The sequence below is a fragment of the Athalia rosae genome, chromosome 8 (genome assembly GCF_917208135.1).
Source record: "Athalia rosae chromosome 8, iyAthRosa1.1, whole genome shotgun sequence".
NCBI lineage: Eukaryota > Metazoa > Arthropoda > Insecta > Hymenoptera > Athaliidae > Athalia > Athalia rosae.
Window position 1 is genome coordinate 2908907 of NC_064033.1, and position 22835 is coordinate 2931741.

The 22835-nt window shown below is 39.8% G+C and overlaps 3 protein-coding genes across 6 annotated transcripts in view; 2 read left to right on the plus strand and 1 right to left on the minus strand.

Annotated features, from left to right (window-relative positions):
• Nucleotides 1–22835, minus strand: part of LOC105691043 — a 149187-nt gene that overhangs the window by 116945 nt on the left and 9407 nt on the right. The window contains exon 1 of one of the 3 annotated variants that reach the window (XM_048659571.1): nucleotides 6728–6842. The exons of the other annotated variants lie outside the window; for them this stretch is intronic. The gene's annotated coding sequence lies outside the window, so the exon portion shown is untranslated. Of the gene's footprint in view, nucleotides 1–6727; nucleotides 6843–22835 lie in introns of those variants that run through there. 3 annotated transcript variants of the gene reach the window in all.
• Nucleotides 331–1551, plus strand: LOC105691050 (L-lactate dehydrogenase C chain-like). Its single transcript, XM_048659596.1, has 5 exons — nucleotides 331–535; nucleotides 615–788; nucleotides 876–993; nucleotides 1075–1198; nucleotides 1275–1551. Exons 1-5 carry the CDS (start codon nucleotides 331–333, stop codon nucleotides 1437–1439), a joined length of 786 nt encoding a protein of 261 aa, XP_048515553.1. The 3' UTR covers nucleotides 1440–1551.
• LOC105684499 overlaps nucleotides 3192–22835 on the plus strand; it is a 41394-nt gene continuing 21750 nt past the window's right edge. For both annotated transcript variants that reach the window (XM_048659564.1, XM_048659565.1), the window contains exons 1-2: nucleotides 3192–3671; nucleotides 20913–21023. In XM_048659564.1, the coding sequence (XP_048515521.1) occupies nucleotides 3601–3671; nucleotides 20913–21023 (182 nt within the window). In that variant the 5' untranslated portion in view covers nucleotides 3192–3600. The remainder of the gene's footprint in view (nucleotides 3672–20912; nucleotides 21024–22835) is intronic.

Below are 22835 nucleotides of genomic sequence, written 5' to 3' on the forward strand. Positions count from 1 at the left end.
GTGAGGGACAATGGCACGAAAGTGACCATCGTCGGGGCTGGAATGGCTGGAGTCGCGTGTACGGATGCCATACTTTGCCAGGTAATTTTCCACGGGCAAAAGATACCGTTAAAAATTTTTAGGAAAAAGCAAATCGTATCTTTCCTACTTTTTCATCTCGGTGCAGAAAATAACCGGCCACATAGCGTTGGTGGACGCGTTTCCCAAGAGATTGGAAGGGGAAGCTTTAGATTTTCAGCACGGTGGGGTTTTCATCGGTGATCCCAGGGTGGAATTCGACACGGGTAAGGAGGCGACGAACCCTCTGTTAACAAAGGCGATGTGAAAGGGATGAACGTTCCGAAGTTTGTCCATTCCTCAGATTTCTGCGCCTCGAGTAATTCGAAAGTCGTGGTGGTCACCGCTGGCGCTAGGCAGTTGAAGGACGAGAGTCGGCTGGACCTTCTGCAGCGAAATGTCGATATTTTCAAAAACATCATACCGCCCCTCGTCCAGTACAGTCCGGAAGCGGTATTCGTCATCGTGACGAATCCAGGTGAGAGGGTTTTGCGGCCGGTCGATGTCCGGATTAATTTTCAAAAAAATTCACTCGACACATTTCCTCCGCCCCGAAGTCGACATCATGACGTGGGTGGCTTGGAAGCTCAGCAATCTACCCGTTCACAAGGTAGTCGGCACCGGAACCCAACTCGACTCGTCCAGATTCCGCTTCCTACTCTCCGATCGTCTCGGTATCAGTCCGAGTTCGATCTCGGCGTGGATCATCGGTGAGCACGGCGACACGCAGGGTGAGTTTTTTTTTTTCATTCGCCTCGCGTAATTCCACGGATTTTCGACCCTCCCGAAAGCAATTCACTCTCACGATGAACCCTCAGTACCTTTGTGGTCCGGGGTAAACGTTGCCGGAGTCCAACTGCGCGATATCGTACCGAACATCGGGCTACCGACCGACTACGAAAAGTGGCACGAAGTTCACAAGGACGTTGTCCGAGCGTGAGTTCGTCGATTCTTCGATCGAATAGCAAAAAAGAGATCCCTCCCCGTTCGTTGAATAATTTCTGAAAATTTCACCAGAGGTACAACCGTGAGGTGTTTGAAAGGCTACACGAGTTCGGCCGTCGGTCTTTGCGTGGCTGACATGGTGGACTGCATCTTGAGAAACGTGAACGAAGTTAAATCGATCTCGACCCTCGTCCAAGTAAGCGTAAAAAATTTAACAACGACGATCGGTTTGCTTGAAACCAAGAGGGATCGTCGTTCTCGCGTTTTTCCAGGGCCATCACGACATCAAAGACGAAATATTTTTGTCCCTCCCCTCGGCGCTGGGCGAGGAGGGTATCACGAAAATAATTCGAATGCGGATGACGGAGTACGAGAAAAAATTGCTCAAGATATCGGTCGACACGATAACGAACGCTCAGAAGAACGTAAAGGTCTGAAGTCTTCCGCATCGACGTCCTCGTGCGCATCGTTCGCCGTTTGTGCGATTTTGAAATAATTTGTGAAAAAGTGAATAAAATTATTCGTCCTGCACGTCCTGCGCAAACGTCGACTCCGAACGAAGTAAAATCCAATCCAAGTTCGCGAGGTATCCGCGAATCGTTCGACGTTTCCGAACAGGTGAATTTGCATAATCCTGAATACCAGATTCCATTTTTCGCTTTACCACCCGAAAGACGTCTGCGCAAAAAGAAAAAAAGAAAAAAAAATACATCTCAGTTTCTTTTCAAATTTCCTCGCAAAGTTATTCGGCTCGCTCTGTGCTCCTCGCAGATGTAATAATAGACGCGTTGTTTAATTGGCGCGTAATTGATTTTTGCTTATGGCTTTTCTGAAGGATAAATACGAACACTGGTCTCGTAGTTTCGCTCGATGACCTTTATAAAAATAATCCTTGTCAAATGTGTAGCTAGCTGAGAACTTTCGATCGATCTCTACCACGGCGTCCAATAACCGTTTCCCAATCGAATTTCAATATCGCACCGACGAGTTCGAGGCGATCGTTCGCCGTTTAAAAATCATCCTTAGACGGATGTTATACCCTAAACGTCGTTATATATTTTCGTTAGCTACCGATGGTCAAAGACCCGTCGATCAACCGCGGGTTCTCCATACATATTCGCGGCAATACGAGTCCCCCCCTTTCTTTCGCCGAGTAAAACGAGAATATTATAATACAATCGCCAACCTGGATATACACCACTCGCGTGTACTTCGACTGTTACATTCTTTTCCGGGAATGGTTTTCAGCGCAGAGTTTAAAACAAACAAACAATTACGGATGAAACTTTCACCGTATATTAATACATAACGCGATTTGCGATAGTTCGGGCGCATCGCAAAATTTTCGACGCAGTCGATCGGACGGGGTGAGAGGAATCGGATCGTTTGGCATATCGTTTTTTTTTCTTCTTTTTCTTTTCGTTCCCCAATTTTCGCGGTACCTGTGGGTGAAAAAAAAAAAAAAAACTACCGACGAATCGTCGGGTGCACACATCGCGCGACTCTGAGGTAACAGTAGAACGTACGTCGGGTTGTACGGCGTTCAATTTCTCGGGCATTAATATCGCTCGAGGCTAGGCCACGGCAAGGTGAGCCCATCGATGCAAGTAACACACGACTGCTTGTTCGTTTCGTAGCGTCGTTGCAATCGAGAGAATGATCGCGACGGCGCAGTGGGGCGCTCACCTGGGCCTCGCCTACCTTTGAAATAAGCACCCGCGAGTCGCGTCCGATACGAAAGACCCAGGTGCGTATTGTCGAAGTGTTTGACGAAAAAAAAAAATGACGGAGGAAAGTCGGAGGAACGACGAAAACGAGATGCGTTTGACGAACGTCGTGCAACTTTTTCCGCGTGGTTCGCAACAACGCCGAGAATCCCATTGACCGACACACCTGAGAGATCCTCGAGTGCTCGAGGAATTCCAACGGCGACACTCGAGCGATTTTTGACCGAATGGCCAAGTTTCCGTCGAAATTCAGACGAAAGTTGACGAGATCCTTCCCCGCTGTGTTTTTCCCCGACGTCGAAGAAACGTGTAAAGCTGTACGAACTCCGCACCGCGATTACGGAGGGTAACGATATTCCAGCGGGCCGTACCTGGACAACCAGGTAAAGTGGAGGTGGCTTACGGGTCCGTTCACGTTGTTCTGTTGGTTCTCATTCGTCAGGTAAGTCCAGTCGTTAGAGACCCGGTGGTTCGTACGGTTGTTTCTATACGTCAAAAATTACAAGGTTCCGATCGAGCGTTATTCATGAGTTTTTTGATGTACTTGTCTTTTTTTTTTTTTTTTTTTTTGTTGTTTCTCTTCAAATAATTAACAAACCAACGAGTAGATAAAAATATCGTCAAAGTTTCGTCCGATCGACGCAGTGAAAATAAAATAATACCGATGATAAACGCGTCGGGATATTCTCGGACGCGTTTTACCTGCAGAAGGGTGATCGTCCGCACGCGTTACACAGTGCGCGTGTGATACATTTAAATCCAAAAATAATTAAAAGTAATTTTCCACCTCGAATCTACGGTTTTTTTTATTAATAGTTTAAGAGTTCGGACCCGAGGAAACGGACCTCGAATTTCACCCCGATAATATAACATGACGGTCTCGTACGCCAGCGAAGTACCAAATGGTTCGAGTTTTGGCTGCTTTTGGAAGATCCTCAGCAAGTAAGTTCGAATCGGTGGCGATTTCTGATCGGGAAGATGAGGAAAAATATTTAAAATTACGTTCCGTATTTTCGAAATGAACACGTCGAACCGACGTTCTTGATATTTGGTCACGTACCCAGTGCTCCTACTTACGATAGGCGCATATGATTCGGACACCCGTCATTATTGAAATTAATTGACGGGCTGTTACGACTAACGGAATTTTTTCCCCTCTCATTGTCCAAAAATAGGTTTCGAACGGCCCAAATTTAACGCCAGTCTGATCGAATTTCACTGGAAAAACTTTAAACGAGCGTGATGATAAAAGTTAGAAACGTTCATTACCAGACGATCGACGTCGTTTTGAAAGAAAAAAAAAGAGTTAAAAACGATCCGCGGAGTAGTTGAAAATTTTTCGATTCACGATAATCACCTGATAGGTACTACGTGCGATCGGCCGGAGCTGGGGGTTGGAAATCTGCGATCGATCGGAGGAGAGTAACCGAGATTAGGAGAAAAAAAATTGAGTAATACAGAAATATTGAAGTGAAAAGTTAAAAATTGATAGTTTGTGAAATAAAATGGCAGCCTCCGCGAGGTATGGGTCCGTAAGCGCGATCGGTGGTGTTGAGCCGTTAGCTCGGTTGTTTAGAAAGTGTTCGGTGGCATTTATCTTACATGTTTGGAACCTGCTGTTTGCGCGATATACACGGGACAAGCAGCACCGTCGTTCCTGTCTTTCGGTGCAACGCGATATCCGAGGCAGAAAGAAACGTCAGATTCGAATTCAGGAGGTCCGTAGAAAATCGATCTATCGCCGATGACAAAAGACTTTGGCGATTTCGACCATCGGTTGGCGCGGGGCGCGCGGACGGCAGATGTAGCTACGAAAATCACGACGTCGATTTTACGATCGCATAAAAATCTACTACGAAATCCGCTTGAAACGATCGTCGCTCATTCTTTTGTGGAGATTTCAATTTTCTCCGGGATTCAGTTTCAACGCTCGACGAAATAATTGGGCGGCGAATCGCTCGTGCGACGCAATCCGATCCGATGCAACGACAGTTGCGACCGTGCGACGTTTTTTTCAGCTGAGAAATTAAATTTTCATTCGACAAATGCGATGTCTCGGCTATTTGGAAATTTTCCGAAAGCTTTTCTTTTTTTTTCAAATAACGACGCACATCGATTTCGTCTAGAAACTGTAGATACAACCTATTTTGTAATTGAGAAACCTTACGTATTTGTTTTACATAAAATAATAAATAGTTGACCAAATCCGTTACATAATCCAGACGGATGATATTCAGAATTGCAGGAAGTCTCGTCGAGGTGATGAGAGGCCGCCACATACTATGTATAATCGGACAATGGTAGCTAATTTCAATAGTTTTTTTATTGAAATTATTTTTTTTTCTCTTTTTCATTTCGTCATTCTCTTTCGTTCTTTTATCTTATCTACAATTTTACCGAGCTTCTAGTTTATTTGAAAAATCGCGCAGTGCGCGAGGCTCGTCGAGTCGACGCTTATCGCATGTATTTTATATACATATGTACATACGCGTGCGGCATGTATACCGCGTACCAACCTACCGTACACAGTGTGTCAAAAGACATAAAGTGACATCAATTTACAGTTTATTCTGCAACCGGCTTTTTAAATATTAATACGTACGCACGTTTCACTGCGACGTACCGAATTTCTATCGTTTTAAAAATGCGATACGTACATAAATTACGTATCGCAACAAATAAGTTCTATTCACATCGAAGAACGATCGCGATCTCCGTGATTCTGAATAAAAAAAAAAAAAAAACCGAGAGAAAAAAGAAGTGCAGTAAATAAGTTTATCAGAATCTCCAGGTATTTAAATTGGACTTCAAATATATTATAGGCTTGATAATGAAACGGGTTTCGTAAAAGGTTGTCTCTCGATCTCCTACGCTATGTAAAGTCGATAAAAAAAAATTGATTCAACGATTATTGTAACGTTGATAACGACCATCAATTTTGGCATAATCGTGGGCTACATAAAAATGCAAGGAATAAAAGAATCATCTAAGCGAACGGAAAAATTTGGAGAACCGTTCAAAGAATAATTCCAATATTCAATCTGCGACTCTGTGTAGCATTATTACATTACGTCCATATAGAAATATGTATATCATTTCGCCGGTGTGGCTGTTACATACGTGATTGAATATTTTAAACATTTCGACTCCCCTCTTAATATGGAGTCACCGTAATTTACCGGTCGAGGTTGTTCGGCTAAAAATCAATAACAAAAATTAACAAACAATAGACAAAAAGAGAAAATGAAACGTAAGGAATGAAAAAGAAAAAAAAGAAAAGAAAAAAATTAATTAGAAACAAAGTTACAATACATGAAACGTTATGGAACAATATCGATATCGAATACCAACAATACTGCAATCTCATCACTGCACGCATAAAAAAAAAAGAATCATCGTACGATTACACGACGCGATCGTTTCATAAATGTACGTACCGCAGTATTATACACACGAGGAAGTGCAGATTTTGGTCAGCTTTGAAATACACGAGGACGATGATAATTATTATTATCATCATCATCGGCATTATTATGTAGTAATTCTAGTGTCATTGCCATGGTCGTTGTATGTAATCCGGTAGTACGTAAAAATTCTCGCCGTATGACTTCTGTGCAAGTTTATATTTTATCATTCGAATCAGAAACAAGATCACCACAGTTAACGACAACATGGAAGCGAAATATATCACGATTTCCTATCCTTCTCGGTTTTTTTCTTTTTTTTTTTTTAGAAAAATTTCTCTCTACAGAAGATGAAGAGAAAAGTGAGAAAAAAAAAAAAGAAAAAAATTACGTCGGCTCTTCCTGGCTCAGCGAACGTTTATTGAATATATACGTATACAGCTATTCACGTACGATATGGCTGATGAATATTATATAGTTACACAGCATATAATATCCAGATATAGTTATACCGTATTATAGTTAAGGTGAATATACGCTTTACTGGCGCGTATCTATAAATAAGACGAGATAGACGAGAATAGAAAATCTTACCGGGCGTTTAGTTTCCATCCGTATCTTCGTATGCAGGCGCATTAAATGAGAAGCAACGACACACGGCAAAAGCAATGGCGCAAAGAAAGTGCTGGAACCGGACCAACCGGACGGTTACCCACACAACGCGTGCAGAGTATCTCTTCTATTTATTTTATATGTACGAGTCTCTAAGTATATACCGATGCATTTGTACGTATTTATATACCCAAGCGAGCAGCTGACTGCCCAGAGACTATCGCACAGGACGTGCGGCTGCCACGTTCCGCGGAGGAAATCAAAAAATTTTAACCCCGGAGCTCCTCGAGGCTCGAAAATTCTCCGACGGAATAGAATCTAGTCGGTTCAAATTTTTACAACGAAAAAAAATAAATGCGAACCAAGAGCAGCTGATCACGCGAGCACAAATGTTGAATATGTTATAATCGAGTTACAAGCTTCGCGTTTACTCGCCATTCCCATTTAACGCCCACTTAAATTGCTGTACAATTGTTTTTCTCTAGTCTTTTCAATTTTTTTCAAAATTTTGATAGCCCATTTTTGCGAAAAATTATGAAAATGGAAACACTGCGAATACGTGTTTGTTGTTTCGGGCTGAAATTCCGGGCACTTAATTCCCTCTTGTGATAATTACGTATATCTGACGTCAAATTACTGGTTTTCCATTCCTCCGGATGATTTTTTCTCTTTTTTTTTCTCTCCATCGGTAAAAAAATTTTTCGTTGCCGTCGACGACTAGGTCGAAATAATTCAATCTAATTTATATCCAAGTATCCTAGACACGCGTAGGCATATAACCATACGCCGTAAAACGTGATAGCATTGAATTATTTGAAACAAAAAGAAAAAGAAAGGATGGAAAAAAAGAATCTAACGAATTCAACCTCGCGCGCGTTTTACGACCGAATTTTTACGTACGTCGAACTGTAACGATGGATCTTTTTTTTTTCTCCCATCGAATCGTGGCGAAAATTATCTCGCCCATGCAGATTTATGGGTGTACAACTTATATCTAATAAATGAACAGCCTTCGAACAAACTCGGGCTTTCCCGTATGAAAGATTAAAAAAAAGGACCATACGTGTATCGTACGTATTTGATACACATGCCAATCGCGGATAATTTTCCTTGATCGATTCAAATGTTTCGACCTTTGAAAAGCTCCGAAGGATGCGATCGCGGTGTAAATCGGTTCGATATTTCGATTATTCTCAAAATATTAATAAATCGGTTACGATCACCGACTAAAATCTTCGTACGTACATCGCCACGATAATTAAGCAGTTGATTAAATCACGTATCGGACCGACTGACGTACGTTTGTTACTCTCAGATGGACTTGTTCTTTTTTACCTTCTTCTTCGCCTTTTTTTTTTTTTTATTTTTTTTTTGTTCTTTTTTGTTTCTCAATTCTATTAGACCGTGTATCACGTGATCGCTAGTCGTTCTGCCGAAAGGATCAAGGATCAAGGATATTCAAGGTAGTATAATGTGGAGGCGATGTTTTTTTTACAGCGCCCGCTATAAACTACTGCGTCGCGAACCGCCTGGTAATCCAGCCGCGATGGTGCAGTTTCATCACAAATAAAAGTAACGACTGTTTACCACCGCGAATCTGTTCTCTCTAGATTTTAATTATACGAGAGATCGCAAACACTCGTCAATCGTTGGTACAGAAGTATCGTACGCTTTCGATCGGAACGGCGGTATAAACAGAAATGAGAAAAAGCGATCCATTCCGATTAAATTATGCACGCCGAAGAACTGTCCTTCTTTCTTTTATTACTCTATTCCTTCTACTTCGTTTTCCACTCGGATTTCATTTTTTTTTCCCATACGTGTTCTAACGTACGTAAAAATTAAGAAAATCAATCGATCAATCGATTAGATTCTGCGGTAAATGATCCTGAAATTTCTTGTTAAAAATTCATCGTGACGAACCAAAAACTATGCATGCACAACATAATTGTAATTATTCGTTTCTTATCATTCATCCGCGTGCCGATTGTTTCTCGTTGACTGTGTGGTTGAATTAATATGACGTACGTACGTACGTACCCATGCGCGGGGTATGTGTGTATATGAAATTAACCCGCGAAGCGTAACAGAGTTGTTAGTTATGCAATGAATTTGCTTCTTCGTGACCTTGTTCTTGAAGAGTTGGCGTTATTTTGCGCATCGATCGCAGCGGAAATTGCAGCACGGGTCGATTGGAATTACAAAAAAAAAAAATCGAATCCGAATCGAAAAAACCAAAAATTACTGCGAAAGAAGATTCTACCGAATTCCAAAAACACTGTGCACAGAAAATTGATCAATTTTGATAATTTTTTTTTTTTTCCTCTCTTCGGGATCAGAGGCTTTCGATTAAATATACCAATATCACTACCTTGAAATCGTACCTACACACCAAAGATTTTGTTTCACCGAGGTGAAGGACGTTTTATTTTATTTTATTTTTTATTTTCGCTTACTGAGGTCTTACGATAATTGGTATGCTCAAATAGTTTTAGGAAATGTCCCGAAACACGCCCATTGTAAAATAAAAAAAAATAGTTTCAATTAGGCGACATCTGCAAGCCACGATACGGTGGCCACCTGCGGAGCTTTAATTTCATGGGTTCTAGAATTATGCTCTTACCGGACGAAAAAAAGACAAACCCACATGCGAACTTGCAGAATAATCTGTGATCGTCGCGATTCGTTAACTAGATTATAAAACGAAAAATATAATTCTACGTAGTATCGTCTGGGATCTGCAACGTTCGTTACAAGGTTAATTCGTAACTGTGTCACTGTCAATCAGACTCATCAATATGTATACCACTTGCCTAAACTATCTAATCATTATTCTACATTAATGATCGGTTACTTTATTTTTTTTTATTTTTTCTCTGTGCACCGGTGAGGCCCGAAGAATATAATATAATGGCGGCGAGTATCTACAGTATAACTGTACAAGTCATACATCGGATGATTCGATCATCTGATACAACCGTAAAGTTTAGACGGTTGCAGTATGCAGCGAGCGAATTGCCAAAGTATTTCTTTTTCACGACGATCGGCGGTAAGAATTGAACATCTCCAATTTTTGATCATCCGAAAATAGAAATCATCGATACGCGTACAATGGAAGAGTTCGCGTTATGTAAATTGACAGGAAATTGCGTTTTATAGTGCAAACAATGGTCGAACAACGCTGTATTATACGCGCATAACCGATGCACCGCAGCATCTGGTTTCGTAATTCAATTGCAACGTATTTCTGTCGCCGAAGACGCTCGTCGTACGCGTCGCCAACGTCAGCTGAACGGAATAGAATAGAAAAAGATAGTCGCAATCGATGGGAAAAGCTAGGACAAAATAGAGTCGAAAAAATTCTGCCCTTCGGATCTCGCTTCGGACCACGGATCGATCGCGTATTTCGTATACGAGTTTCCACACCACCCGCGTTCCCTGAGCTCCGATCAGAGGCCGAAGGTCAACCTGTTGCACGTCTCTCGTGTCCCTCGCTAGCGGGACCAAAGACGCGACGACGCCTTGGCTCGTTTAGGTTACAACTTTCATTCGTTTTACGATCAAACTCGGCGCTATAGACGAGCACGAAACGCGACGAAGTTGAATCGTCAACGACCGCGAAGACCCGTCCGCTCCATTTTTGGATTTTCGTGAAACTTTTTTTTACTTTTTTTCCCCATCGCGCCGACGATTCTTCGTCGTGTCTCAGATTCGAACAAATCATTCCGTCCGTAATCGAACGACGATCGTCGGACGTCGAATTAAAAAATCTAAATTCAATCAAGACATGGAATTGAATTGATTTTAACGATAACGGAATTCGGGGTAGTCGACCTTTAGGGTATCTCTACCTATTGTATGTGCATTATTCGTTACGGCTAGACGAACTTTTCAACCATATCATCTTGTACACATGAGAGTAATACACACCTACCGAGAATTAATATATCCCCGTCCGCCGAAAGAAGATCCAATTTCGCCGATCGGTTACGCTTCGAAATAACAGAAGACTAAAAAAGACCTATAAATTTTTCGATTTCTTTCCTTTTGGTTTTTTTTTTTTTTTTCTCACCGTACAAAAAATGCAGACGTTGTATTTATGGATCGGAACATGACGAAATGAGATTCTTGTCAGTCGGAGATCACCACATATGATTAAATGCGAATGAAAAAAATTGAAGGAATCGATCTTCTCGATCAGAAACTTCATCTTCGCTCCGTTCCTTTTTTTTTTTTTTCAAATTAATAGAATCGACTCGGTCGATCGTTGCCGAAGAAAATTGAAAAAAACAAAAACCTAAAACTGTGCATTCTGGTGTAAAAATGAGACTAATGAATAATCGTTGTATTTATTTATAACGCAAAGCTCGGGGTTATACGTGTACTTGCGAGACAGTTGCGGCGATCGGTACACGGCGCCATAATAACGAGTGAAGCGCGAGTTTGCCGTTCTTTCTGAAGAACACACGGTCTTCTTTCTTACGATTCTCGGAAGTTGAAACGTTAATATGCTGCGCCTTTGGCGCAAGAAGTAGTTTTAAAAATTATTATATACCTATCCGAAGTAAAAATTCTCACCGCTTTTTCCCCGAGGCGCGGCTTCGAAGTCGCGGCGCGCTACTCGCGTACACATGTGTGTACAATACGTGTAACGTGTAACGTGTAACGCGGGGACGCAAACGTCGCGAACTGCAAAACCGTAAGGACATCGAAGGAGCACGTAATAATAATAGCAATGACGATAATCCGCGTCGTTATAACGGAGAATTTTCAATAAAGGGAAAATAAAACGTAATCGATTCGACGACGACGACGACGACCGAAAAAAAAAAATAAACCACCACATGAAATTGAGGCCCCTCAACGACTTCCCGATATTCAGAGGATACTTGACTCAAATTTTCATTCGAACGCCTCGCGGTCGAATTATCCCATGGAGAAAAAAGAAAATCGGAGATCTGAATTCTCGCGGTTTTCTTTTACCCCATAGATCCCACGGAATGGAAAAAAAAAAAAATTCTAGGGCACCCGGGGGCGACGTAGAGAAAGAAATAAAATTTTACACGGATTTATAACGGACTCGGTATACCGCGTCCCCTTAGAAGGCGTTCTTCTGGGCTAAAGTAAAGTTACTCGAGCGCACGGTGTTCCGGTAAAAGCCCTTGAGCCACTGCGGTCTTTTCCATCTAGGGCTATAATTTTTCGATTCCAGAGGTAGTTTGTGTACAGTGGATCGTGTATGAAATCAAATGAAGTTGGATTCCGCGTCGCAACGAACGTCGACGAGATGGAAGAGGAGCGGGAATGAGAGTAAAAGAAATAACGAAAAAAAAAAAAAAACAGGCGGAAAAAACGGATCGAGACGATCGTGCCCGCGATCGAGAACCTTCGTTACATAGTTAGATACACGTACGTCCGTTGCCTTAACGGATTTTCACCGGGGGGAGGGGTATGTGAGCATGTCTGAAACTAGGCGATTTTACGGAGCTAATAACGTAAACGGTTTTTCGTACGACGGAGGGAATAACTCGCCCAAAAGACCGTCGTCGCCGTTTCGAATTTATACAAATTTATCAAAAACAAAAAAAAAAAAAAACGAGACCATCGAATGCACGAAAAGTAGATCGAAAATTATCGCCAACTTTACAGACAAGTAAAATCTTACCACACGCAATCAACCGCCATCGCCACGTGTGATAAATAATCTCATCGAAAGTATTTTTTGTGCCCCCTTTCACTTCGTATTGTTCTTAAATGTCAAACGATATATGCGCGGACGTATGAAATAAGTTCAAATCCTCAATCCGCGCGATCGATTACGATATCGCACCAGACTCCCTACCGATCGTACAGTTCCAATCGAAAAATATATTTCAAATAAATTATTTTATCAGCTGCCCGACAATTTTTTTTCTTTTTTTTTTTTTTTCTTTACAAGACAACAATATCCTGGTTAGTTTTAAACGTGATACATGGATTTTACGTACGGTGTACGGGGATTGTTTATTACCTTGTAACATTTGTTCGTGCGCAATCGAAATTTCCGGGAGTTTCGAAATCGATTGACGAAAAAAAATAATATCGTTAAAAGGAAAAAAAAAAAGATTCCGACGCCTCCGTCATAACGATAAATTTATTTGATACGATCGTTATTGTTGTTGTTGTTATTTTTTTTCTTCTTTACGATCGGCGAGCGATATCGCGCGTCTGTAAACTCCTTCTCGACGATCGGTGTGGGGCGGTCAGCAGGTAACGGTGCGCCGGTCAAGGCTTACCAAGGCCTTGTTCCCCCCTTTATTTCCATCTTTTCCTTCTCCTTCTCATCTGCAATGAAATTTCCATCTTCCTTCCTTCGCTCACTTAAACCGGTGATCGTTATTAGAGTTCGTATAAAACGCACGTTGCACACACATCAAAGACGTTTACTTCCACACTCGAACGACTCGTGATCCCGGTTGGAATTGTTTCATTATTTTTTTTTTTCTCAAAACTTCGAAGAAAGCGACAGCGGTCGCAATTTTTCAGCGGTGAGAAAAATGGTGATTTTCTCTAGGGAAATCCGTGAGCGGAGGGACAGTAACTCTCGAAACGTTAAATAAATTTCCGGGTGTTTCCCCGTTCTTTGAAATGATATTTATAGCCAAGAACGTTGTACCGCGTGAACTGTACATGAATGCGTAACTCGCGTTAGTATATATTATGATATAATTGCCGATTCAATTAGCAGATAATGTAGTAGATTTTAACCGCAGATGTCGTGTAACGTTGTTCAAAAGACTTGGAAGTCGTTGCTTGACACACGTTTATAGAGCCTAGGCTGCACGTAATGACGACGACGACGACGATGATGATGACGGCGATGATCCGCAGACTACACGACGTACAGGCACGGTAATTTACCGTTTAAGGCTGGATGGGGCACAACTGATTCATTCAAAAATCGAGCGAGAACATTTTTTGTAAAAATTTCACGTACGTTTACGAATCATGCTAACCGCAATGAGGAGAAGACCGGTTGACACGAGATCGGAACGGAAGAAAACAGCATTGGAATTTTCAAAACGTGCTACGACGACTTTTTTTTTTTTAATTCGGAGCTGGAATTGTTTGAATAAAAAATTTGAATTTGAATATGGTGGGCTGATATGCAAATAATGATACTTTGTTCTTTGGATCCCACGAGATCTGAGGAGACCGAAAATTGACTCAGGTTTTCGGTTGAACTGTTTCCGAAAAAATCCCGAAATATCTGCACATCGTAGAAACTAGTTTTTAGCTAATTTTTTGCGGTTACTTTTTTCCGATTTTTTCCTTCTATCGAAAGCTGTATTTTGAGGTTGATTTTGAAGAGTTGTCTTAGAATGTAAGACTCAAATATTTTTCACATTGTAGGGAGATCAGATCACTTTGCATCAAATTTTATTCGCTGTGATTAAAAAATTTCTATTTTACCTGCAATCATAATCGTTGATACGCACATAGCTATGCATACATTACGCATATTTGCCAAAAATTCTCGCGTCTAACATAAATATTTGCTATTTTATTTCCTGGTACGTGAAATATAAAATATATACGTAATAAACGATAAGGCCACGAATGGAATTTCAATTTTTTACGTACACTGTATTATTCGAAGCATGATTAGAATTTGTCATGAGAGGTTATTTAATTATGCTGTATATATGCGCGGAAACTGAAGCCTTGACATTTTTCAATAATGTAGCTGACTTACGAATATTTTTGTGATTTCTTTTTACTTTCGAAATGAAGAGGAAGGAAGAGACAATCTTTGAGATTTGAAAAGAGTGCAGCACGTTGAAAATTAATGAATGTTGTCGGTCATTGACGCCACTCGCTTACACAAAAAAATCGGACGTGCTTCTCTGTTCCATTCTTCTTCACTTTTTGTTCTTCGCTTCAATTTCATCTGCAATCGAATTGCGTCGGCATTCGAATTTATCAAGCTATCGCTACTATTTTTCGTTTTCCAGAATGAAAAAATTTAGATATCTTGATGAGATAATTTCGTAGCTCACTTTGGTCAATGGCTTTATGTTTCTGGAGTCGAAATATGTTAAGAAAGCGTCCTACTATCAGTTTTATGAATATATATTTCATTTTTAGCCCGAAAATTGAAAAAAATCCGAAGGGTTTTCTTCAATTTGGGGGTCGAGAATGAAGTATGTTTTAAATTGATCATATGACACTTTTCTGACGTATTTTGACCTCAGGAATCTGAATCTGAAAGAAAAATTGATCTATCTTCAAAATTGATCGAGTTATCGCCAATTTTCACCTTTTTGGGGTCGAAAAAAAAAAATTGAGTTCTTGATGTATTCTTATGTAATCTGAGCTCAGGAATCCGAATCTGAAAGACAAAATGATCTATTTACAAAATTGATCGAGTTATCGCCATTTTTACGCATTTTTTGGCATAAATTTGAGGATATCTCGAAGGGAAAAAATCGTAGCTCAATTTGGACAACGGATTCGTGTTCCTGAGGTCAAAATACATAAGAAAAGTGCCATACGATCAATTTTAAAAAATAAAAAATTTTGGTCAAAATTTGAAAAAATCGTAAGGGGTACCCCTTGGAAAAATCTCAAATTTTGAGTAAAAATTTTTATTTTTTTTAATTGATCGTATGGCACTTTTCTTACGTATTTTGACCTCAGGAACACGAATCCGTTGTCCAAATTGAGCTACGATTTTTTCCTTTCAAGATATCCTCAAATTTATGCCAAAAAATGCCTAAAAATGGGGATAACTCGATAAATTTCATAAATAGATCAATTTTTCTTTCAGATTCGGATTCCTGAGCTCAAATTACATTAATAAAGACTAAAAAATCAATTTTTTATTTTTAACCCCAAAAAGGTGAAAATTAGCGATAACTCGATCATTTTTGGAGATAGGTCAATTTTTCTTCCAGATTCGGATTCCTGAGGTCAAAATACGTCAGAAAAGTGTAATACAATCTATTTTTAAACTAATTTACTTTTGGCCCAAAAATCGCTACAAATCCCAATCGATATACCTTGGATTCTCTGGATTTTTGGGCCAAAGAGGAAGTTATGACACTTTTATATATGTATCTTGACCTCAGGAATCCAAATCTGAAAGCCAAAATCATCTCTACTCGTGCAATCGTTCGAGTAATCATCAATTATTCGCTGTTGGGAGCAGAAAAATTAAGAAATATCGGTTGGTTTTAGTCGTAGACTCATTTGGATTCTTCGCAATCCATGCATGGGTCGAAATATTCGAATTTCTCAATTCACCAGCGAGCCTGAGCTTAGCTGGAGTCAGGTAGCCACGAGCGAGGGGGTTTGTTGTGGGGCGTCACCTCTGCTCAGCCTCCAAGGTGACGTCTCACAACAAAACGCTACGCTGCTGGCTGCGCTGACTCCAGCAAAGCTCGGGTTTGCTCGTAGACCAAAAAATTCCAATATTTCGACACAGAGATATCCTCAAATTTATGTTACAAAACAATAAAATGGCGAGAACTCGGTCAATTTTATTGTTAGATCAATCTTTCTTCCAGATTTGGATTCCTGAGATCAAAATACATAAGAAAACTGTACCAGACCCATTAAAAAAGAATCTTAATCTTCTGCTCAAAAATCAACATTATTTATAAAGAGTTTTCAGGATATTCTTATGTTCTCTGAAAGAAAAATTGATCTGTCCATAAAATTGATTGTATTTTCTCTACTTTTCGAAGCAAAAAATAGGAATAGACGTATCAATTGCATAAGATATCTGAACGACAGCAAAACGTGTACACCTACTGAGAAAAGTTCTGCATATTATCACACGGTGTACTTACGCTCTTGAACAAACAATCGTTTCGCACTCGGTTCGAGTATAAAAATCGCCTAATTGCAGCCTCCCAGAATCAATCTGCGTTTTTCGAGGTCGTATTTTATGTAGTCATCTTCAGCAGAATTTTATCATGTGTACTTATTCATGCATAACTATTTTTATCGTCACTTCCTTCTCTGACGTTAGCAAGATATGATCTCATTTTTGCAAACAAATATATTCCATCGCCACCAGGTATATCGACGAAGTTATCCTCATCGGTCGGTCGCCATTTAAAAAATTCATTTCAACAATTTCTAAATAAAAAAACCAAGCAAAACGATCAGGGTACGACGTTCCCCCTACTCCTCCGATTACATAATTCAACCGAGCACGGTTTTGTTCAAATAAATTTCGACGAAATTCTCCATTTCCCATGTAAATTAACTACGGCTGGATATCACTCCGCGTGCAAATTGACATTGTTCGTGTAGTAGTAAACTTTAATTATTTCAATATTCCAGTCCATAACAGTGGTATATATATAAACCGCCTCAAGGTCAGCGATACGTCAGTCGACATTATGGTGATATCGTATGAAACTTAAATGTATGGTGACAATGCCTCCCATGACCCACTAACATACAAACACTTCGATGCGTGCGAAATGACCTGTAATAATGTCTGCTGCAGTGCCAATATACGATATCGAACATCAAAACCGAAAAAAACAAGACGACAGTAATTTTTAAAAAAAAAACTTATCAACGAGTTTTATATTTCACCCGACGAAGTGACTGCACGAACATCGGCACTCGAAAAAGGACCGTTATGTATTTTATATTTGAAAAATATTTTCTGCATCCCGACGTTAATTAATTTAACCGAAAAATCTGAACAGTCATCGAGGAATTTTAAACGATTTTTAATTAACTAATTATCGACGGATAAAATAGTATCGTATGTATAAATAAAAATCGTATATATTTTTCCCGTTCTTCCCCTGCGGCACAATCGGATGTATTTAAAGATCGTAGGCGTCGCGTCGGACGGGCGTCGTGACGCTAAATGCAAATGTACATACATACATATGTACGTGTGTAATTTGTATCGGCGGGATCTATGCGCGCACGACTAGCGTTACTAAATTCTATGTAGCGAATATAAATCGCCGACTAACCGCGCTAGTCGCGTTTTCTACTACGAATAACAATCCTCAATTTATTATAAGGCATATATGGTCTGTTCATACGCCGGGTGAAAAGTAAAAGAAAAAAGAAAAAAGAAAAAAAAAAAAAAATGGTAAAACGATTCGACCTGCTCTTTAAGAATTTTGCCAGCGATCCGATAAAATTTCTTTTCATCAACGACGTTCGTTCGGCATAAATTTTACCATCTCGACTTTTAGTTTCGAGTGAAATTTCCGACCACTGGACACCGATCGCGATTATTCACTGCCGTAAGATTTTCTATCGCTCGATTCAACTGGCGTATCAGAGATATCTCTCGGATTTTCTACAGAACCGTATCCGTTCTAGAAAATTTGCGGTCAAAATCGATCGGGCTATCTATACGTGAAAAAGAATAATCGAGGTCCACGTACTCCAAGAATAAGGTCACTAATTTACCGAAAAAACTGGAGAAGAAAAATTATCTCAAGTCGGGAATCGTGTTCGAAAACGCTTAAAAAATAAACCTACGTTCGATATTTCCAAAGAAAAGATCGCTAAGGTTTTTTTCTTCGCTAATGTTTGAGTGCAATTATCACTCTGGGTTCGACGAATGCGACAGGTAAAAATTGGTGATCATACGGATAACGTCGGTAGACTTTGGTTTTCTTTTTTCGTCTCTTTGATGTTTTTTTTTTTTTCATCAACGTCGTTCGCCGATCCTCCAGTCATTGTCTCGATCTCAAACCAATTGCAAATGATGATCGAGGATTAGTTCTCGGAAAAGTTACACAGTGAATGTTCGATAGAGGCTGATGTTAAATTATTTTTCCACGAAGCTTGGATATTTAAACAAACGATTACAGGTAGCGTTGCGCAAGAATTATTTTCACGATAAAAAGATCCACGGATTGGTTCACATCTGTGACGATCGTTTCTCGGATACGATCGAGCGATAAATTTTTTTCCCCCCTGTCCGATTTTCAGAACTCGCGTCGTCTCGATGTCCCTATGATGTGAAATTGAGGAAATAAAAGACCGTCAATTTCGTGAATTTCCACGATAATAATTAGGATCGCAATCGCGATCCACTCCGGCGCGATGATCGACCCTCGAGAAATCTTCTTTTTTTCCCTCCCTCTACGTATCCGATGCGTGTAAAATTACGTTAAGTACCTTTTTACAAAGAATTGTCTCGGCACGCAACTGTTGAGTAAAATCCCGGCTCGAGTTACTCAGAATTTTAAAACTCGATATACTTTCACCAATTTTCAGAACGTTTCAGACGATCAAAGTCAAATTATCCACGCGTCATAAACTGGCGTGAAAGAAAAAAAAAAAAAAAAATACCGCGGACATCGTAATATTTTTTCAAAGAAGTCGAGAGAATCTTCGAAAGAATTATTGATCAGCTCTTATCGCCTTGACCCCCGACGACGAGAAATATACAAATTCTACGAATATGTACGAATCCACATCGCAACTCGAGATTTGTTCGAGTATTGTGCACGGTAGAACGAGATATAAGATTTTACTGCTTTTTGCCACGTGTGCGCGATTTTTTCTCCTTATTTTTTTTTCTTGTTATATCTACGGCATTTTTTATGTCTGTCCGCCTCCGTCGAGGTGACGTTATATACGCATATAACACGTGGCACGAACTCAAAACGCGAGTGAAAGTGACTGGGGAACAAAACTGAATAACCATTATTTCGAGACTCCGGAGGAGATGAATTTTTACTCGACACGAATCTTCGGAGCCTTCGACTCACTTTTCCCGAATCTTCGGATCCCAGAGGTCCAGATTAGACGAAAAAAAATTTGCAAGGCTAAAAAAGAAGAAGAAGAAGAATAAGAAGAAGAAAGTTTCTCGTTTCGAATCTTCGATACTTCAAATCAATCAATGAAATGACGTACGAAAAAAAAAAGTTGAACGATCCACAATCAGACATCAGACTTCTCTGTATTCGATAACAATTTAATCACCGGTCTAAGCGCCATTCGGATTCGACTTTCTATCGCGCAATTAGTAATTGCGCTCGCGGCACGATTCGATGCGACTCGATAATTTTCGTTGACTCAAGTCAAAATCGGACATTGAAAAATAGAAATTTCTCATCGGAATTATCGAACGGAGTCCAGATACCGTACACACCTATATGTACGTACGTACGTACGCGCGAACATACGCGCACGAAGATGCGGGATAGCGTTACGGTTTACTGCGCCCCGTACCACCGTGCACAATGTCCGATCATCAGCTGCTTCAATTCGCCGGATGTCCGCCGGTCGGTCCCTCTCGTCCGTCCGACGCACGTAAATCCAATGAAAACGATAGGGACCGTAAAAAAAGAGGAACCGAAAAAAACTCGAGCGGCGAACGTGTCGTTCGTTTTTCATTTTCACCTCAATTGTCGTACTCCTACCGGTCGATATTTGGATTTTCACGAACCTGCGGTCCAATCCGTTTTGCAAAATATTCCGTGACCCGTGGATTAGATAATATCCGACGCGAGGAATGTCATCCCGCAGAAACGGTCGTACATGTGTAACATAACTATTATCGTTGGTTAAACTTGGCATTGCAGGGAATTTTATTGGCACAGAGCCTTATTTTGAAGAGCCGTCGTTAACGGTACCACTTTCCACGATTATAATTGAAATCCCATCGACGAAACCCCGCGACCGTCGTCAAGTTTTTTCAAGCAAAACTTAACTTCGAACTTTTTCAAAAATATATTAAAATATCGCAACTAAAATTGTTAAGCAAATTTGCCAATTGAAATATTTATCCATTCGTCAATGGACATAATAATCGTTAATATGAATTTCTTTTTTCTATTGGCTCTTTTTTTTCCTTCGTCTCTTTATCGCAATTCTCCGGCTATGATCTCAATTACGAAATATGAACGGCCGCGAGATGTGTGAAGTTTTTTTACTTTTTTTTTCTTCCCATCTAATGCCTACTTTACTTGCTCAATTCGGGACGGTTGTTGTCCATCCCGTTCAATGGTAAAATTTTATCACTCTCTCACCCTGATTCTATTTTATTCTCTTCCCACTTCGTTTGGAAAATAAAATTTTACGGCCTAGTCGTATAATTTATTGAGTGCCGGAAGGAAAATTTAATATTCTGCACGCGCTGAATTCGGAATTTAATTTTTTTCCCCCCTTTGATTTTTTGTTTCAGATGGAGAGGATCCGTGTACAAATTGATATGGCGGGAACTTATAGCCTATCTTGTAGTCTACTACGTAATAAATTTAACCTATCGATACGCCCTGAACGAACACCAACAGAGGTAAGTAAATTTTTTTTCAAGACGTAAAAAAAAAAATCAGATTTTTTTCCAATTTAACAATTATTCTCTTCAAATTTTCTTTTCAACGAATGAGCAGCCATTACGGTCGCAGGATAATTGACGAGGAAGGGAAGGAAGCCGCGCGCGTTTGTCGCGTGGATAGAAAAAAAGAAACGAAAAAAAAAGAAGATATTCAAATCCAAAAGAATTTTCTTCGTCGTTGTATGTAAATGGAATTTTATCGTATCCACATATGATCGTATCACAAAGGAATTTGTATTAATTGTAAACTGGTTGCAAATTGCAAATTAAATTACGTGGCGAATTATGAATCGACAGGTTGTTGACATTGACCCGACATTGACGTATGCGAACGTTGCTAATCGGGTTAGTTGTAAGAATAAATATAAATTCAATAACTGCAGGACCTAACGAATTCCGAATGTGATTCATGTACCGAAAAAACCCAAGAAAAGACGAAGAAAAAACGACAAATTTTAAATACGCAAGCCCCTGACACAAATTACATTTTCAAAAATCTCATACCGATAATTTCTTTATTTATTCATTCACTTTATTCATGTATTACTTTTTTTTTTTGCTTCGGCATAATGTAATTATCGTATATATTTTGCGACGATATGTACACGACGTGTTGAATGAGGAATATAAAACTAGTCGAAACCGTCCAAAGATTTTATTTCACGGATTGGTTAGCGCCTGAGTTTGCGCGAATTTTGGAAAAAAAGAACAAAGATACGGGAGATAAATTCGAAAAACAAGATTGAAAACAGGCGATAGGTAGGTAAAATTTTTATCCGACCTCGCGGGTTTTATCTATCTACGTAAAGCAATTGCAGATGATGTGTGGTAATACCATCTAGGGAATTATTACATTAGCAATTATTTTCCCCTCGCTAAGCGGAGAATATAATCTCATAATAACCAACCTGATACACACAAGCCATCATGCACAAGATGGATAATTTCTTGTTTCCTGAATCTTTTATAATAGAGATCATAAAGTTGTACACCGTACCATACGAATCGCCTAACATTATTGCTTCGAAAGAGACAGAAAAAAAAAAAGTATAACGACGTTTTTTCGTAGAGAAATAGAAACGAAAATTAGAAAATAAAAATTACATTCATAGTTACACACCGCACGCACTGTAAGTTTCTTTTCGTTTTTATTTCTCGTATTTTTCCAACGCAATACCTCGTCATAATTTCAGACACTCTCCATGTTCTTGTCAATCTTTAAACTCCGTTGAGTAGACCTCTCGTCCGATGAGCCGAGCGAAAAAAAAAAAAAAAAACTACGATACGTCCATAGATCGAAAATGTGAAACAGAAAAAAAAGGACGTCGAAAAAGGCGACTCGCGCCTGGTTTAAAAATAACCTCGGCAATATTTCTGAAGGGTGATCGAACCGCCGCCCAACGAATAATTGCCTCCACTTCGGGTCGAGACTCTCGTCGGTTTGAGAGAAAGAAGAAAAAAAAAAAAAAAAAAAACGAAATGAAAAGGGTAAAACGAATAGGGAAAAAAAAAAAATTTGAGAAAGAAAAACGAAAAGAAGAAGAACGTATTCGTTACGGGTACAGGTATATGCACTTTGACTCAACGTGAATCGCAACACGCTATTATACCTGTATGTTATATTCATGGATGCAAGAAGGGATATTAGGAAATCAGAAAAAGGATCGGAATTAGGATTCGAATTGTGATATGGTTTTTTTTTATGAAAGCATTTGTCGAATCACCGCTGTCTCAAAATTGCCTTTGGAATTAGTTGGGCTATAAGAGTAA

Bases quoted from the DNA above. Each gene is read 5' to 3' on its own strand.
- LOC105691050 (XM_048659596.1), top strand. From the start codon at position 331: ATGAACGTTCCGAAGTTTGTCCATTCCTCAGATTTCTGCGCCTCGAGT. The intron at 536-614 runs GTGAGAGGGTTT...TCCGCCCCGAAG, and splicing joins CGTCATCGTGACGAATCCAG to TCGACATCATGACGTGGGTG. The intron at 994-1,074 runs GTGAGTTCGTCG...AAATTTCACCAG, and splicing joins CACAAGGACGTTGTCCGAGC to AGGTACAACCGTGAGGTGTT.